Source organism: Xenopus laevis, chromosome 1S (assembly GCF_017654675.1).
Source record: "Xenopus laevis strain J_2021 chromosome 1S, Xenopus_laevis_v10.1, whole genome shotgun sequence".
NCBI classification, from domain to species: Eukaryota; Metazoa; Chordata; class Amphibia; order Anura; family Pipidae; genus Xenopus; species Xenopus laevis.
In genome coordinates, this window is record NC_054372.1 from 127,751,454 (window position 1) to 127,770,464 (window position 19,011).

A 19,011-nucleotide genomic window follows, 5' to 3' on the forward strand; every position below is an offset into this window, starting at 1 on the left:
AATTGCAAGTTGTGCTTCTGTTTGACTCTCCTCTGAAGAAAAAAGATCTGAAAACAAAGATTGTTCAGTATCATTGTTTAGGGGAAGGCTACAAAAAGCTATCTCTGAGGTTTAAACTGTCAGTTGCAACTGTAATTGTAATGAGGAAATGGAAGGCCACAGGCACAGTTGCTGTAAAACCCAGGTCTGGCAGGCCAAGAAAAATACAGGAGCGGCAAATAAGGAGGATTGTGAGAATGGTTACAGACAACCCAAATACCACTTTTAAAGACCTGCAAGAATCTTGCTGCAATTGGTGTATCTGTACATCGTTCTACAATTCAGTGCAATTTGCACAAAGAACATCTGTATGGCAGGGTGATGGGAAAGAAGCCCTTTCTGCACTCACGCCACAAACAGAGTTGCTTGTTGTATGCAAAAGCTCATTTAGACAAGACACAGTCATTTTGGAACAAAGTGCTTTGGACTGATGAGACAAAAGCTGAGTTATTTGGTCATAACACAGTGCTTTGCATGGCGGAAGAAGAACACCGCATTCCAAGAAAAACACCTGCTACCTACTGTCAAATTTGGTGGAGGTTCCATCATGCTGTGGGGCTGTGTGGCTAGTTCAGGGACTGGGGCTCTTGAAGTTATCCAGAGGTTCATTTGATATTCCAACAAGACAACACATTTCAAAATCTACAAAGGCATTTATGCAGAGGGAGAAGTACAATATTCTGGAATGGCCGTCACAGTCCCCTGACTTGAATATCATCGAAAATCTATGGGATGATTTGAAGCAGGCTGTCCATACTCGGCAGCCATCAAATTAAACTGAACTGGAGAGATTTTGTATGGACGAATGGTCAAAAATACCCCCATCCAGAATCCAGACACTCATCAAAGGCTATAGGAGGTGTCTAGAGGCGGTTACATTTGCAAAATGAGGCTCAACTAAGTATTAATGTAATATCTCTGTTGGGGTGCCCAAATTTATGCACCTGTCTAATTTTGTTATGATGCATATTGCATTTTTTCTGTTAATCCAATTAATTTTATGTCACTGCTGAAATACTACTTTTTCCATAAGGTATGTTATACTGTATATTAAAAGGAAGTTGCTACTTTAAAAGTTCAGCCAATGACAAACAAAACTCCAAAGAATTAAGAGGAGTTCCCAAACTTTTTTGTATGACTGTATATTGGCCCATGAGTTTGTGTACAGAGTACTTATTGCCCATGAGTTAGTGCACATTGATGCTTTCTTCTCTATTATTAATGCCTTATGGTCACACCCTACCTAGATTAATGGTCATCTCTGTTATTTACAATATGTCTTCTTCAATATAAAAAAAATTCCATCATTAAAAAAAAAATTTACTTGTATCATGGTATTTTTCAGCCTCTTTTAATAGCAAAGAAAATGATGTCTTCTTACAAAACGCAAAGTAAGTCATTAGCATAAGCATTCTATTCATTTTAAATATGGTGATTAAATATGTGACATGGAGGCTGGAGCAAAGCATTTATTCCTTATGGCGTGAGACTGCATCAAGTCAAGTTTTATTTTTACCTAGTAAAAACAATATACTGTATGTCACACATTCCAATATATAAAGACCAGACACCATTCAGTGCAATTTGAGAGTGTTCTACAAAACAGCAATCAAAGCAGCAATCAAAGTTGACAATGATCAGTAAAATACTACAATAGATAATAAATCACCATATTATTTCAATATATCTTGTGCAACTTATACATACATTGGGGGCACATTTCCTAAGCTCGAGTGAAGGATTCAAAGTAAAAAAAACCTTGAATTTCGAAGTATTTTTTTTGGGTACTTCGACCATCGAATAGGCTACTATGACCTTCGACTCGAACGATTCGAACTAAAAATCGTTCGACCATTCGATAGTCAAAGTACTGTCTCTTTAAAAAAATACTTTCACTACATACTTCGCCAGTTTAAACCTACCGTGGTACAATGTTAGCCTATGGGGACCTTCCCCATAATTTTCTAAGGTTTTTTGATCGACGAAAAATCCTTTGATCGATTGATTAAAATCCTTCGAATTTCATTTGATTTTTCCATCGATCAAACGTAGGATTTTCGGTAAATCTTTCTAATTCGATATTCTAATTCGTAGGATGTTACTGCGAGGGTCGAATTCTAGGGTTTATTAACCCTCGATATTCGACCCTTAGTAAATGTGCCCCTAAGGGTCGAAATTGAAAATTTGAATTTTCGAGTTTTTTTATGGTTAAAACTGTCCAATTCAACTAGGGAGTTATTCAAATTCGATTCAAGTTTTTTTTAAAAATTCAATTTTCAAGATTTATCATACTCTGGCCCTTTAAGAACTCAAATTTAACTATTCACCACCTAAAACCTGCCTAATAGTTGTTTAAGTCAATGGGAGATCAATTTTGAGTTGTTTGCAGCCTTGCTGACATTCAAGTTTTTTTTAGAGAAAAAAACTCAAATCGAGTTTTTTAAATTCTATATCAAGTTTGAATTAGTTCGAATTTTCACTTTGACCCTTAATAAATCTGGCCCTAATGTGCATATATACTGTGTGTGTGTGTGTGTGTATATATATATATAGTTAATAAAGTACCCCCTCTTGTAAATTATAAGGATATTCTAAGTTACCGAGTAGTTTCATGACCATATAAAAACACAACGCCAAAGGCCGAGTGTTTTTATACAGGTCATGGAACTCCGAGGTAACTTCTAATATCCTCATATTTTGCAACTATGGGTACTTTATTTACTATAATACACAAATTTCAGTGAGTCATGTGACAGAAATGACATCCGAACTCACCATTTATAACTGATGACATCAGAACTCACCGTTTATAAGGATATAATTTACAAGATATGCCTGGCTTTTGTGTATTATATATATATATATATATAAAATACACAAAAGCTATGAATATCTTGTAAATTATATCCTTATAAACGGTGAGTTCTGATGTCATCAGTTATAAACGGTGAGTTCGGATGTCATTTCTGTCACATGACTCACTGAAACGTGTGTATTATAATAAATAAAGTACCCCCCGTTGCAAAATATGGGTAACAGACTAAAATAATACTCGTTTCTTCCGGCTTGGCTCTCCATCTGGAAGGATATGGAAGGATACGTATGTATGGTCTTGAGAAAGGTCTTAGGCAAAGACCGAAACGTTGACCTGTTTTTAAAGATGTATTAAATAAAGAAAAGATTTTTTAACCCTTTAAGGTTCCTGGTGTGCACCTCGCTCTTTTGTTATATTGTATACTGCTAATGAGAGTAGCACCTGGGTCATTTCCTACCACATGGTGTGCTGAACCCACTTGGACTAAGTTTATATATATATATATATATATATATATATATATATATATATATATATATATATATATATATATATATATATATGTGTATATATTTATTAAATAAAGTACCCCCTCTTGGAAAATAAAAGGATATTAGGAGTTACCTCGGAGTTCCATGACCTCCATGGTCATGAAACTCCTCGGAAACTTATAATATCCTTGTATTTTACAAGAGGGGGTACTTTATTTACTATATATATATATATATATATATATATATATATATATATATATATATATATATATATATATCTATCTATCTATATATCTATATATATCTATCTATCTATATCTATATATATCTATCTATCTATATATCTATATATCTATATATATATATATATATATATATATATATATATATATAACTGGATCTGGTGAATATACAAGAGGCTTGCCACTGTACATTAAATACAGTAAATAACCTCACAAAAACCAAAAGTATGCACATTGTGTTATAAATCCAAAACTGAGAAATTAAACCTTCACTAAAGGAACATCCAGCACAGATACTGACTTATAATTCAGAGACATATTGTAATTTTTGTCAGATGGTGGCCTCTGAGGCATAAGAATATACAGTAACTTCTTAGGAGTGGTGAAAACACAATCATTCTAAATTTATTGTTCCCCTTTCACCTTCTTCTGAATTAAAGTCCATTTCCTTCTGCATTATTTCCTGATTAGCCTCAGTTTTGCTTTTGTGAAGGCTCAGAATTGTGATACAGCACAGCTGGCAGATATCTCAATTTACAGCTGACATCAATGATCCAACTGCTTTGTAGGCCCTTTCTTTTGTGTAGCTTTTCCCCTGATTTTTCCTTTAGTCAAATGCATTTAATTGGCAGCTCCGATGGCAGCGGGTTTGGTGGAAGAAAGTAAAGTATATTGTATTTCCTGTTACTTTCTCCTTGTTCCTAAAAGCAAAAAAAAAAAAATCAAGTTGCTGATGAATTTTAAGTGTTGATGAGTTCTTCCTGAAATACACTGAAAAAGTTACACATAAATCAGCACATGTAATCTGGATGTTGCTTGCTCCTCCCTTCAATTTTTAATCTGTCAAGAAAGTCAAGCTGTTTGTGGAAAATGGTTCATTTTGCGTGAGTAAAAAGTTGATACTTGGCCCACGTATAATGAACACATTCCGATGTCTCCGTTTTGAAATGCAATTTCCTGGCAGAGGAAATTACTAAATGCAAGCTAATTCTCAGATAGCTGGCTCCTACTAAAACTTGTGAAAACCGCAATGACTTGGGAGGCTATTTATCATAATGGTGAACATAGTTAGTTAGCCAAAAATGTAATGTATAAAGGCTGGAGTGACAGAATGTCTAACATAATAGCCAGAACACAACTTCCTGCTTTTCAGATCTATAACTCTGAGCTATTGAAGGGTGGCCACATGGGACATAACTGTTCAGTGAGTTTGCAATTGATCCTCAGCATCCAGCTCAGATTCAAAAGCAACAGATGTGCCCCCCCTCAAGTCTCTGATTGGTTACTGCTTGGTAAACAGGGTTACCAGACAGTTTAAACCAAGAGAGCTGAAATGCAGGAAGTAGTGTACTGGCTATTACATTAGACATCCAGTCACTCCAGACTTTATACATTACATTTTTGGCTAACTAACTATATTAGAAACATTTTTTTATTTTGCACAGCCATCTGTTTACCCAGTTTGTATTTTTACACTGAACAATTCCTTTAAATGTTGCCATCAATGCTATCTGTCACAGCCTTCCCACCACAGGAAATCCCTGCCACCATATACACACTTACCACCCAACAGAACTGGCGTGGCAGGCCTGAACATAAATTATGCCAGTACTACACATTAAGCCCGTTAAATTAACGGGCGCTAGACGGTCCGTGGGCCACATGCGCAGTAGCGCAATCCCACGGACACAGGGACTGGACGCAGAGACACTTCAACTTTATTATATAGGATGCCAGTGAGCCAAGCCAATGCTGTACTTTACTCATCACGATGAGGCACTATCAGTCTAGAAAACTATATTTAATCTGGCAGGAGCTATTTCACATAAAACCACTACTGTGTCATTTTTATAATACTGTGATTTGAAATGACTATGATGATTTTCATTTATCCAGGTCATGGTATATCTAGTATAGGTAAATCTAAAAATAACGGGACTTACTAAATAATCATTGAAGACGTTTCACTACTCATCCGAGCAGCTTCTTCAGTTCAACTGACTGGTGTGGGAAATTCTCGTCATATAAACTCTTCCACTAATCCAATCACAATGGCACATTGTAACTCTTCAAAGAGGGGACATCTGAAGAAATTCACAGAGGGGCTGATTCTGTGTAGTTACTGTGATAGGATTATCCGTTGTGTAATGCAACTCCTAGAAACAGGTGTTACTTGCGAGAGTACATCTGTACCCCGGAAGTTTCAAAACACTTCACACGTCCATTCATGCAACTCTCACAAGTAACACCTGTATCTAGGAGTTGCATGACACATCGGATAATCCTATCACAGTAACTACACAGAATCAACACCTTTGTGAATTTCTTCAGATGTAACAATATTATTTTTGAATCGTTGTTTTAAATCATGTATACTCAATCATGTTCTACTTCTTTTATCAAGGTCTGTTAGTTATGTATTGTTGAATGTTCAAAATGGGTACAGTAAAATTATATTTATAAATCAATTAGAGTGAAGGACATAAGACTTAGCGAAGCAAACTGTAGAATTCCACAGCCATTTTAAAAATGCTCTTTTTTCAAAATAGAGTATATTTAAAGGTGTGCTATACTCTTACATTTTTAACTATTAATCTTCCATTTTGCTTCATACCACCCTGAAACTAAAATACAAAGTGGTTGTTGGAGTAACAGATAACAGATGATGACTGATGATGAATCATTTTTATTGTGGCTATTTTTTATTGCTTTCCTTTTTATGGACCCTGTACTCTATATATTCATTGAAGGGTGAACAAAAATCTTATACAAGTCATTAACAAGCTCTGGTGTACAATGTGCTCTAATAAATATTCCCTTATATCTGATGTAAGAATGTGGAAACAAAAATGCATCCTTGCAACCACATAGTGAGTGAAGGGCTAGGAATCTGTGCATCTGAGCAATTTATATGTAGGATGATCCCTGCCAGCTGTGAACTCAGAACCTGTAGGTTGATTGTAGGCAGGGTCATGTGACACAGCTAGTGGTACCTGGGTAAAGATACATTCAGTCTCCATAATCCCCCTTACAGAAGCAGGGGCGATTCGATACCGCCCACCCTTCTGCTCCGCACTGAAAATATCAGCATCGGAGCAGATCAAAGGGGGGCCGCATCACTAGTGCAATGAGCACAATAGCAATAGTTGTCAGAAGGGTCGCAATTTTTCACAAGGAGTCTGGTAGTAGAGCTTTGGATTATTTTATGTGGCATTCGAATCTTCACAAATGCACGAGTTGAATTTGTCATCCTGCCATACTGCACATGAGTCAGAATTAAAATGGGTAGTTTTTACATCTAAATGGCTCATTAAATTAGGGTTGCCACCTGTGTGTTTTTTATTCTATCAGGATTCCCTGAGATTGACACAGTGATTATCATGAATCCAACCCTGACACCTCCCTGCCCCCGACCTGCCCATCGACGTCACAACCCCCTGCCCAGAGTTGAGCTTGGCAAATGGTGGCAAATACGATTTTCAGTTATTACCTCCATTTGCATTTCCCAAATTGTGTAAAAATAGAAATTAAACTGCAGTACTATGTACAAAATAAAAAAATATAAAAACGTTCCATAGAAAATATAGGTATTGTTGCCCAGCAAACATTGATAAGAATGAACAAACAAACAGCAGACAGACCTGACTGAAGAGATTTAAAGTTATTGTTGATCTGTTAGAAATATTGCAACAATATTGGATTGGTCAGCTTTTGTAATTGGAGGTCTCCTCAGCTAACAATATTGCATTGGTTAAGCATTTAGGGTTAGACGTCTCTTCAGATCTTGACTATAAAAGAAAGCCTCATCTTTGGGTTTGAAGCTTCTCATATGACCCATGAGTGGATGCAAGGAATTTGGAATTGAATTGATGCAAAAACTGTCTCTCTCTGTAAACACTTCATATTAAGCTATAAAAAATCTATTTAATTCTCCTTGTGCGTGTGTGTAGGTTATTGCTCACCAGCAGTTCATCAGAAGGCTTAATAATAGATCCTGTATATTTTATTCATATTTGTATTAATATTATTCATAGGCAATTACAATAATAATAAAGGTTCACCCTTTATTCACATTGACAAAAATGAAATGCAGTTGTACTGAAGATAGAGGTCCAGATAGAATCACTTCTGGTGCTCAACATCAAAATTATGTACCTGATTGTTTAGGCACATGTTTGTTGCATCAATTAATGCAAGACCCTATGGAAACCCTCCACTTCAAAGGTCGTAGGAGCACCATGGTTCCCTTGTGTCAGTAGTGCAAAATCTGTAACAGGAGGGACAAATGCAACTATACAGAAATGCAAACACTGTTAACAAGTGAAATTTATTTGTTCAAACACTGTGGCAATTTTTGCATACCTTCCAACCATCCTGATTTTCACTAGACTGTACCGATTTTGACAGTTCAGCCTGCAGTCCCTGATTCTTATTAAACGTCTTGCAATGAAGGCCAGAAAGAATACAATGTTTCCCAAACTTAATTAGATAAGTAGGCTTTTGGCAGAGAGCCCAGAATACTCAGCACCTGCACTTTGATACAATTGTTACTAATAAGATATGCAGGTCTCTTGGGGGAACTGAGACTAGCAGCTTAAGTCTATGGCCAGATGATATGGATTCTCTGCAGATGGAGAATCCGTTGCCCAGCTGCTCCCCTTCTCTTCTGCAAGCAGGGCAGAAATGTGAAATGTCTTGTTTCAGTCCTGAAAACTGCCACGTCTGCCTGCAACCGAGTAGAGACAATGTTTCTGGTGCAGGAGCAGCGGTGGATGTGGAATCGTGTGGCTCTAGCCTTGAAGGAGTACTAAAATCCCCCGTACCAAAAGTCCCACTAAACTTCCTGGCATTGCTCTTCCTCCCCGCGATGTGAATTAGTAAAAAAAATAAAACCTTTCAAAAATGTGACCCTTAAATGCAGAGATGCACAGCGGAGCTCCCAGTCACCATCTTCCGTTTCTTAATATTGTCTTCAGGTCTCAATGCTGACTTGCGCATGTGCAGTTGAAGATTCCTGACTCGGCCCAACTGTGCATGCTACTGCAGGCTTTGTGTTAGAAAAAGACCCTTATTAACAAAACTGTAATAACACATAAAACATGACCCTAAACCCCCAGAAATATGTTCATACTTGCTGAATTTTGTAAAATATTTCTATACATCAGCAGCCTTTTTACGTTGTAATTGTATTTATATAGCAAATACGCTCGGTAAAATGCAATAGTTACTATTCAAGTGGGTAGATAAATGGGTCAAAAGCCATTCATGTGTCTCTACAGAATGTTTCTCATACAAAATAAAACATTTGTTGCCAAGAAAGAGTTCATTTGTGGGTGCTGGTCGGAAAAATTAAAAACCTCAAATTTTATTTTTACTGGTCCTTTAAGGCAGTGTAAAGGTCATTGCCTAGCAAATTGTCAGATTTTTCCAGTAGGTGGTAGCAGTTAGTCATATTGCGATATTTATTTTAGTGATTTGTAGTTTATGTTGAAGGAGGAGCCCTTGAATACAAAGCGCAATAGCAAGTAGAAAGCAATAGACAAAGGCAAGAAGAGAGACCCTTCAGACAGCGTGGGCAGTTTCTGTAAGTATGATCAACAATGCAGGTTTCCTGGCACTTTACAGTTGTTTTAATGATTCGGTTCCCGAAGTGCAGTAACTTTTGTTAGCCTCTCTGGTCCTGACATTCATGCTATACTGCATATATGTTTTCTCTTTTTCCTCATCCCTACTTTGTAAAAAGAGATTTGCTAGATTGTTATGTGTGGTTAAATGGATTCATAATTCATCCTTATTAACTGGTGAAAAAAATAATAATCATTCCTGTTCTTCATCTTTCAACTGCAAAGCGCATCAGCTTAATTCAGCATTGCCTCAATAAATATCCCTAAATGAAGGGAATCCTTCATCATACTGTGCTCTGATATATCTAGTGATTATACAGAAACAGCTTGACAGTGCAATTACATATGCATGGAGATGACTACGAAATTATAATTAATCAGTCAGGACTGTGAATTATAACATTTACCACAATTCTATAGCACTTATTTTGTAGTGAGTGAATAAATATTTTCCCACAAATGTAAAAGCGTTGCATTAGATGGGAGGTAGAACCAGAATGAGTCATTTATATAGGGGATCCAAATTTAAAGCACAAAAAGAAAAGCTGAAAAGAATGACACATTTTTCATTTAGAGACAATGCCATTTTTTAAATATATCTCAAAGTTGAATATGCTTATTAGAGTTTATATTTGGTTCAGTATTCTACCAAATAAGTTATGGTTAAAGGAGTTGTTCACCTTTGAATTTTGGTATAATGTAGAGAGTGAAATTCTGAGACAATTTGCAATTGGGTTTCATTTTTTATTATCTGCAGTTTTTGAATTACTTAGCTTTTTATGCAGCAGCTCTCCAGTCCAAATTACCCTAGCAACCATGCACTGATTTGAACGAGAGACTGCAATATGAATAGAAGAGGCCTGAATAGAAAGATGAGTAAAACAAAGTACTAATAACAACAAATGTGTAGCTTTACCAAGCATTTGATTTTAGAAGGGTTTAGTGAACCCAATTTTAAAGCTGGACAGAGTCAGAATAAAATGGCAAATTAAAAAAAGCTGTAAAAAATAAATAATGAAGACCAATTAAAAAGTTGCTTGGTATTAGCCATTTTATAACATACTAAAATGTAACTTAAAGTTGACCCACCCCTTCAATTCGTTATTTTTCTGAATTTAAAAACAAGGTATTTGTTGGATCATTAATATATGTGAATGTTACTGGTGGCCTTTCAGTGTGATTCTACTCTTATTGTTGCTTTAATGTTACCTAAAAGTTACTTAAAGGGGTTGTTCACCTTTGAGTAAAGTTTCATTATGATGTAGGGAGCGATATTGTGAGATAGTGATGTGCGGGCCGACCCAAGGTGGGCGGGTTCGGGCCGACCCCTGGACGAAATGCGCAGGCGGGTGTGGGTCGAGCTCTTCTGCTCTCCCCGCCAGCGACTAGTACTGCCGGTTTCCTGAGCCAGAATTTATACACGCCCGTCCCTTTTGTAATGTCACTGCGGGGCAGGTCTATGAATAAAGGAGAGCAGCGGGCCTGGGTCGGGTGCGAGTAGGGAGTGGGTCGAGAAATTCTCGACCCACACATCACTATTGTGAGACAATTTGCAATTGGTTTTAATTTTTTATTATTTGTGGTTTTTAAGTTATTTTGTTTTTATTCCGCAGCTCTCAAGTTTGCAATGTCAGCAATCTGGTTGCTAGGGTCCAAACTACCTTAGCAACCATGCATTGATTTGAATGAGAATATGAGATATTTTTTAGGGGAGGGTCGGAACAGAAAGATGAGTAATAAAAAGTAGCAATAACAATAAGTTTGTAGCTTTACCGAGTATTTGTTTTTAGATGGGGTCAGTGATCCCCTTTTGAAAGCTAGAAAGAGTCAGGAGAAAAAGGCAAATAATTCATAAACTATAAAAAATGAATAATTTAGACCAATTGAAATTGAACCACCCCTTTGTTTGTTGAGGCCACTTACAAGTGGATCTGGGCCCAATTTGGTCAACCACAAGATGGACCAAATTGGGCTAATCCAGTCATTAGTCTAGGACTACCAATCAGATAATAAAGAGGAGCCTATAGGCCTGTTGGATGAGGACCACATCAACTCACTAAATTGGTCTTTGTCAGACAGGAAATAAAACTTGCCAGATTGATATGTGGATAATTTTTGGTCAAATATCAGGCTTGTCGAGTGGCCCCATACATGGACTGAAAGGAAAGAGTTGCCAGATTTAGCAACATTTAACATCCATCTGCTTTTCTCTGTGTTTGGTAATGTAAGTAGGATATTGCTATCTATCTTGTAGGTTATAAATGTTAAATTATTGATAATTAATGTTTTTTATTTTTTAAATTTACTTTCCAGTGCTGTGTTTATATGCTGTTGTTGAGCAGATTGTTAAGACGTGACGGTGGTACAGAAAGCTACCAGTAAATTGGATTAAAGAGAATTAGAAGAATGAGTATTTAGTAATTGCCAGTTCATTGTCAGCTTCGGAATGATAAACCAGCAGCCCATATTGTCCTCTATGTTTTTTGTAATGCACTGAATTTTTTTTCTTTACACTATGGATATTTTTAGTGGGCACATCCTACTCAACAAATATGGTGAGAGAGTTGATCCGGAAGAGGCCTTACACAATAAAATCGTTGGTTTATATTTTGCAGCCAGTTGGTGCTCACTTTGCAGAGATTTTACTCCAATCCTTTGTGACTTTTACACAGAGTTGGTGGAAGAATCTGATCCACCAGCTCAGTTTGAAATAGTATTTATTTCCTCAGATAAAAGTCCAGAAGACATGGTGAATTACATGCATGAAATGCACGGAAATTGGCTGGCTTTGCCATTTCATGACCCATACAAGCAGTAAGTTCCTTGATGTAGGACATGGAGTATTGTGCTGTATGAAGCAACCATTATATATCTTAAAAGGAACACTACTTTTACAGATTCTACATTTGCATGTTTATATGTGTGATGTTTTTCATAGAAGAAATTATTGCCTGAAAGGCTACAAACATACATTATCATTATTTCAGTCTGTGGGTACTCATTGCATGCTACAGTTTGGAAATAGAAAAAGGTATATTATATATATATATATATATTATGTCATAATATAAGCATACTTAGGTGACTTGGATCTGCTTGGGGTATACAAAGGAAGGAAACCTGTACTTTATAGTTGCCATTCATCATTATGAGGGTTGTATGTCAAACCCAGGCCATTGTTAAACCATATAAGCTTTCAAGCTTTTCTTCAGAGTAAAGGATTTATTAAACTGCTGATCTGTTTTATACTGAATTTAATTTTGAACAGGGGGAAGAGCTGTATTAAGAGATGGAGAAGTGGAGGAAAAAAGGAGATGAGGAAAATAAACAGGAGCATGAAAGACGTAAAGGAATAATGGAATAAGTAATTCCCCTTCCAAATTACAGCATGTGCACAGGCACACACATTTTGAGTTCAGTGCATGTAACAAACATAGCGTTGCTCAAGTTCTAACATGTTTAGTCTCCACAGGTGTTGACAGAATGTTGTTAAAAATGTGTCAAAACAGGTGCAGTTCTCAACACTTGTAAAGTGAATGTATGAGGGGATCACAGTTTAGTTCAGAACGCAGTTTTGAGCATCAAAGAGGAGACATTTATTAGAGAGAAATTCTCACCTTACAAGCAAAGCATCTTTTATATAGCCTGTGCTTGGTGCACTAATGTATCATCTCCCATCGTATGCATTTCCAGTAAATGCCATTTATGTCGCTTGAAGCTTATTTACAGGACCTTGCCTTTTGGGACTATGTACAACTAAACAAAGTGCATTACTAATATACAGTAGCCATTATGCAAATAATTGGATTTAGAAGTGATGTTACATTATTCGGAATTATCATGCTGTGCCACCTTAATAGCTAGCAATATTTACCTAACCTTTTTTTATAACAGCAGATATTTATATTAAGTGTTTAATATTTATGTCTGCCATTTTTAAACTGCCTCTTTTATCCTCTTGTTGGGCAGGATAAAATAAATGGGCAGATGAAGCACTAATGAAGCACTAAAGCTGTATGTTTTAACCTAATGTGCCCTTCTTTATAGAGACCAGATAAAGACCAGATATGAAAGTTTAACCCTTACTAAAATACAATACAGGCTATGTGTTAGGGGAAGAACAGAGAAAGCCACCTACACCTTCATTAAACTATCATGTGGCAGAAAAGGTTGCTGGAGGTATGAATAAAAAAAATTCTTTTATCTAAAATAGATGAATTTGTATATAAAATGGGGGTTATTTACTAAACTCCAAATGCAAAAATCACGAAAAATTATTAATTTTCTTTTGTAAAATCGGACTTTTAAAAAATCACAAATTTTTCAGAATTTATTAAACCCTGAGGATGGAAAAGTAAAAATCTGAAAATCCTGCATTTCAGACCTGTCAAGGTTGCATATAAGTCAATGGGAGAAGTCCCAATGATTTTTTGATGTGTGCTGGGTTTTGTGCAAAACCTTGAAGTTTTCGGGCAAAAAGCATAAAAAAACCACAGTTTGCGTGTCAAAAAAATCTGATTTTTTTTTTCCTGCAAAATTAATTTTCGGTAAAATGTAATAATAAATAAGCGCAAAAAACCTGAAGCAGATTTAATCGGAGTTTGTAGCAGAAAGTTTTGAGATAAATTCGGACTTTAAAAAATAACCCCCAATGTGTAAATTAATGTCAGGGATAAAAATACCTTTTATCTGATCAAGGTCAGGAAACAAAGCTTATCAGGGAAATAGCAGAAAAAACGGCCTGCATCAAATTACTCATACAGTACACAGCCTTTGGATTACTCATTGTAAGTTTTTTACATTCACATGGTTAGCAGCATTGTTGCTATTGATATGTATCTGTTTATACATGTATGGCCACCTTTATAACTTTGAAGAAATTTTGCCCAGACAGTAGTAAATTATGCTTGAAGCACAATGCCTTCATCATATAGTTGTTCATTTTTACTGAATAAAAACTAATTTGACTTGGAATGTTTATCTAATGCCTCTATGTTGGAGACATCCATGTCCATGTGACAGTTTGTCACAAGAGAACAGCACCAACATTTGAAGAATCTTCAGGTTCACAAGGACATTTGTTGCCCTCAGGACAATTTACCCCATGCAGTGAGCCACAGGTTACTAAAGAGGAAGGTATTTTTTGGGAGATTTATTGCCTGGGGTTGTGCAAATTTCCCATGAGGACAAATCTTCCCTTGTGCTTCTGCCCTTATAATCTTTGGTGATGTGTCTGTTCACCCATTGTAATGTTCAGTTTGGAATTGTCATGTGATATGTTAATTGTAGGCAGCATATGTCCCACTTAAATAAAAGAGAACTGTCTGCTGCCTGGCAAGGTTGTCTATTTTATGTTTGTTTGTAACATATTTGTGCCCAAGGGGCATATTTAATAAAGTGAGATTTTTTTTCCTTGTCTAACATCACCAAAGTTTACCTCAGTTCTTACTAAAATACATTGTTGCGACAAAAATGTGGTGAATTTTCTCTTGAAGTCTCTGTGAAAATTCACCTGTGTGTTTTCCCCATACAAATTTATTGCTGGAAAGCCTTAGAGAATTTATGCTTAAAAAATGAAGTCACCCACCTGCACCTGGAGGAGAAATTTCTCTTGGCAAAAATTCATTCTTGTACTCTTGGTAAATTGACGAGGATTTATTGGAGGAATTTCACCTGGAGAAAAGATGTGAATGTTTAAAGGGCATTCACCAATGCAAAGTTAATTCTCCAAAATGTCTTAGTAAATTGTTGTGGGGAATTTTAATTCTTGGTGAAAATGTTCCAAATGTTAACTTTTTACCCTTAAATAAATATATGTCTACAATAGAAAAGACAATATGTATTTTCTTTATAATAATACATTTCATGGTCTATTTGTTATGGTTTCTGACAAAAGTTAGGAATATCAGTTATCTAGAGTTTCTTTAGACCAGATTAGATTTGCTATACATGAAAATATGTAGATATTATAGCCAAATGTCAATTGTCACATACCAGAGCCAAGAGTCAATATAATTAAATATATTCTTAAACTGCTAGCATAGGTGTGTGTGTGTGTGTGTGGGGGGGGGGGGGTACAGGGCTCCCATCATTGCCTAATTTATGTTCCTGAATGATGCACAGTACAGAGGGCATTCTAATAGACATCAATGTGCCACACCTGTTGTAAGTGTGACTCCAGGTGCAATCTGTGGGGTAAGGTGCAAAGAGGAGAACACTCTGCTCCCTTTTTCTTTAATCTTTGTGTCTTGGCCCGTGCTTTCGAATTAAGGCCCATATACATTTACAGTATGTGCATAAAAAGAATCAATGTACCTACAAGTATTAAAGTATTAAACTTTGCTGCTGAAAGCTGTTATAACTGAGAAGCCAAAGGTTGAAGATCATTATTATACAAAGCATTTTCTTAATTTTTATATCTGTTTATGGCTTGGATGTCCAGCTCAGAATGCCTGTTTTTTTTGGACATCTGTTATCTATAGCCTTTTCTTCCATCTTTCTCATGGTCAGCCACATTAAACATTTTCTTTGTTTCTGTTTTTTAGTGAACTAAAGAACAAGTATAAGATAAGCGCCATACCTAAACTGGTCATAGTGAAGCAAAATGGAGACGTCATTACAGACAAGGGACGAAAACAGATCAGAGAACGAGGTCTGAGCTGTCTCCGTACATGGCTTGAAGTGGGAGATGTGTTTCAGAACTTCACCTGCAAATAGAATGCTATCATTTCTGGTTCTCAAAAGACCTTGGTGATAATTTATCTATGCATGAAATATATATATATAATATAAATTATACGTGTATAAAATAATGAGAATAATGGTAATACTGCTAAATGTAATGGCTAAATGGCCATTATAAAATTTGTCACACTGACTAAATTATATCTCTCTGTGATCCTTACTATTATGCAAAAGTTGCTGAATCATCTGAACAAAAATGACACCGTTAGAAAATCCAGCTATCATTCAATTTGAATACAGCCAGTGCAGCCATTCTAAATACACATATTAGAAGTGTCCCTGATTTTTAAGTTGATCTGGTAAGTTTAATTATGCAAAACTAGTTGGAGATGTGTACGAATTATAATAAATACTGAGAAAATAACACTATTGATAAAAATCATTCACCAGCCATGCTTATATTATAGACATTAAATAAAAGAACTGCAGATAACTACAGCGTGTTAATGATCAGACGCCAATTTAAATATTATCTTTATTTAAAATATTTACTTCTAGATATTTTTATATATTTAATTTTAAGATTATAAAAAAAGGATTGTGCAGAAATGAATAAAACAAATATTTTTAATATATTTGACCTATCTTTTACCTATCTCCACAACTGTCAAGTTCAAAAGATATGAAAACAAACAGTGCGACTTCTTTTCTGTTTCCCCTGTTTTTCACCTATTTAGGTGTGTCTGGTCTTTCTACAATTATCTCTATGTGGCCAGCTCTGTTTAACTTCATTTATTTTTCTATTTACACAGGCAGCATACATGAGCATTAGCTGCACTATTTATTATGCATAAGAACACAAACTGGATCTTTAAACAGTAAGTGCAACTGTACACTTGAACAGAAATTATAGCCCTGAACATCACATCTGTATAAAAATATATTGTATACAGCCTATATTTTAAAACCTGATTCAGATACTGTAAGTAAAGCCTTTTATTATTATAAATAATAATAATATGTGTTTCTAATAGTATGCCAGACCAGAGATATACTACAGGTATGGGATCTGTTATGCAGAATACTCGGGACCTGGGCCTTTCCGGATAACAAATCTTTCTGTAATTTGGATCTTAATACGTTAAGTCTACTACAAAATCATTTAAACATTAAATAAATCAAAGAGGCTGGTTCTACCTCCAATAAAAAATAATTACAGTATATCTTAGTTTGGATTAAGTACAAGGTACTGTTTTATTATTACAGAGAAAAAGGAAATAATTTTTTATAATTTGGATGATTCGGATAAAAAGTCTATGGGAGATGACCATTCCATAATTCAGAGCTTTTTGGATAACAGGTTTCTGGATAATGGGAACACTCAATTTAGGAATATTTATTTGTCCTGTACATATTTCGGTTTTTCTAGCATTCCACTTGTGCTGCTGTGCTAGTCTGTTCTGGCACACAGGGTTGGGTCCCTGCAGGTGCTGTATCAGAAACACCTGGCCCTGTAGGATGTTCTCAACCAAGAAATTAGGTGACTCTCTAGGAACAAAATTGTAACATTGCCTAGCCCATGCCAGTTAGACGACAGCTTTGTGCGCCTCCAAGTTATGTGTTCCATTGAATCTAGAACTAAACCATAGGTATTTTACAGTTTGTCTGCAGTTACGAAGGTATAGAAAGACTGTGCATCTGTAACTGCAGAGACAATTGTACACCCTCCCCACAGTATACATTCTGCACTGTAAATACTACATATAGCACACCCATAGGTGGGCCTGATATGTGTGGGTTGATCCTGGATGTCTCCTGGTGCACAGATCAATCAGGCTGAAAGTTATACCGGAGTGCAAGGAGTGCATTTTGATGCAAGTACCAACTGTAATATGTTAAATGCCATTTTCAGTGTCTGCTCTGATATTTTTTTTAAGTAGATCACATTATCACTGTATAAAGGTTTTTTACGCAGGTTCCTTGTCTTGATAATAACCAGTGGAAATAAATCTGTCATGTAGTTATCCCTTATCATAAAATGCTAAAGCTTATCTTGCCCCCACATTAATTGTCACTACATGACTTGTAAATGTTCTTTACTGTTGTGTAAATAATCAGCTTCAGTCTTTCAAGGTTGCACCTATACTTATGGGAGCAATTGTGTGGCTACGGGAGCTAATAACCTTGACAGTGCAGTAATTGTCTCCCCTGAGATGTGCCAGCTGATGGCAATTAAGCTATTTTCATTTATATTTTCCAAAGCAAAATAAGTGTGAGCAGCGGGTTTCCAAATGCACATTATAATGAGCTAGATAAACTGTTGGTTTTGCCAAACCCCATTATAGGACATAAACTATTTCTCTGGCTGAAGCTTTTACTGTATCTTGCAGTGGCTAAAGGCAAATTCAATTAAAACATTAATTTATTTATAACATGTATAGGCTGCACACCTTAAAGTTGACCTGTCACCCAGACACAAAAAGCTGTATAATAAAAGTCCTTTTCAAATTAAACATGAAATCCAGTTTCTATTTTTCATTAAAGCATTCATAGGTGTTGTAAGCTAATTTAGAAATATCAGCTGTCAATCAAATATCGTCTGCCTCTCCTCTATGCCTAAGGAATAGAGGCCGGCAGACAATTACTTTCACTTTCCATTCAGCACTTCCTAGATGTCACTGCTCTCCCCACATTACCCCGTTCTCTTCACCGTTTAATTGTGTAGTTTAATCAGTGCATGAGGATAGACACTGGGTCCCCCATTCTGGTGCACAAACAAGATTCTGAGATGATGCAAGACTTGCCTTTATAACAGTGTCCATAACATGGCTCCTGCCTGCCTGCTACAATTATGAATTCCCAGACTGAAGGAAATAAGATTTTGCTTGACTAATGTGATAAAATAGGATTTTGAATAACTTTTTTAGGTGACGGGTCCCTTTTAATGTGTAGAGACCTGGGTGCTTATGCAACAAATAAGCACCCTGGTAATTTTGGACAGTGTATCTATATATATATATATATACACACATACATACATATATATATATATATATATATATATATATATATACACACACACATACATATATATATATATATATATATATATA

The 19,011-nt window shown here is 35.9% G+C and overlaps 1 protein-coding gene across 5 annotated transcripts in view; it reads left to right on the forward strand.

Moving 5' to 3' along the window:
- Window positions 1-16,162, forward strand: part of LOC121399447 (nucleoredoxin-like protein 2) — a 29,154-nt gene extending 12,992 nt beyond the window's left edge. For 2 of the 5 annotated variants that reach the window (XR_005965040.1, XR_005965039.1), the window contains 2 exons: window positions 1,385-1,430; window positions 15,760-15,888. Coding sequence is in view for 1 of the 5 variants with exons in the window: in XM_041580169.1 (XP_041436103.1) it covers window positions 11,730-12,028; window positions 15,760-15,931 (471 nt within the window). In the remaining 4 variants the exon portion in view is untranslated. Of the gene's footprint in view, window positions 1-1,384; window positions 1,431-7,644; window positions 9,175-11,055; window positions 12,029-15,759 lie in introns of those variants that run through there. The other 3 variants (XR_005965042.1, XM_041580169.1, XR_005965041.1) reach the window with 3 other exon arrangements.
- Window positions 16,163-19,011: the final 2,849 nt, after the last annotated feature.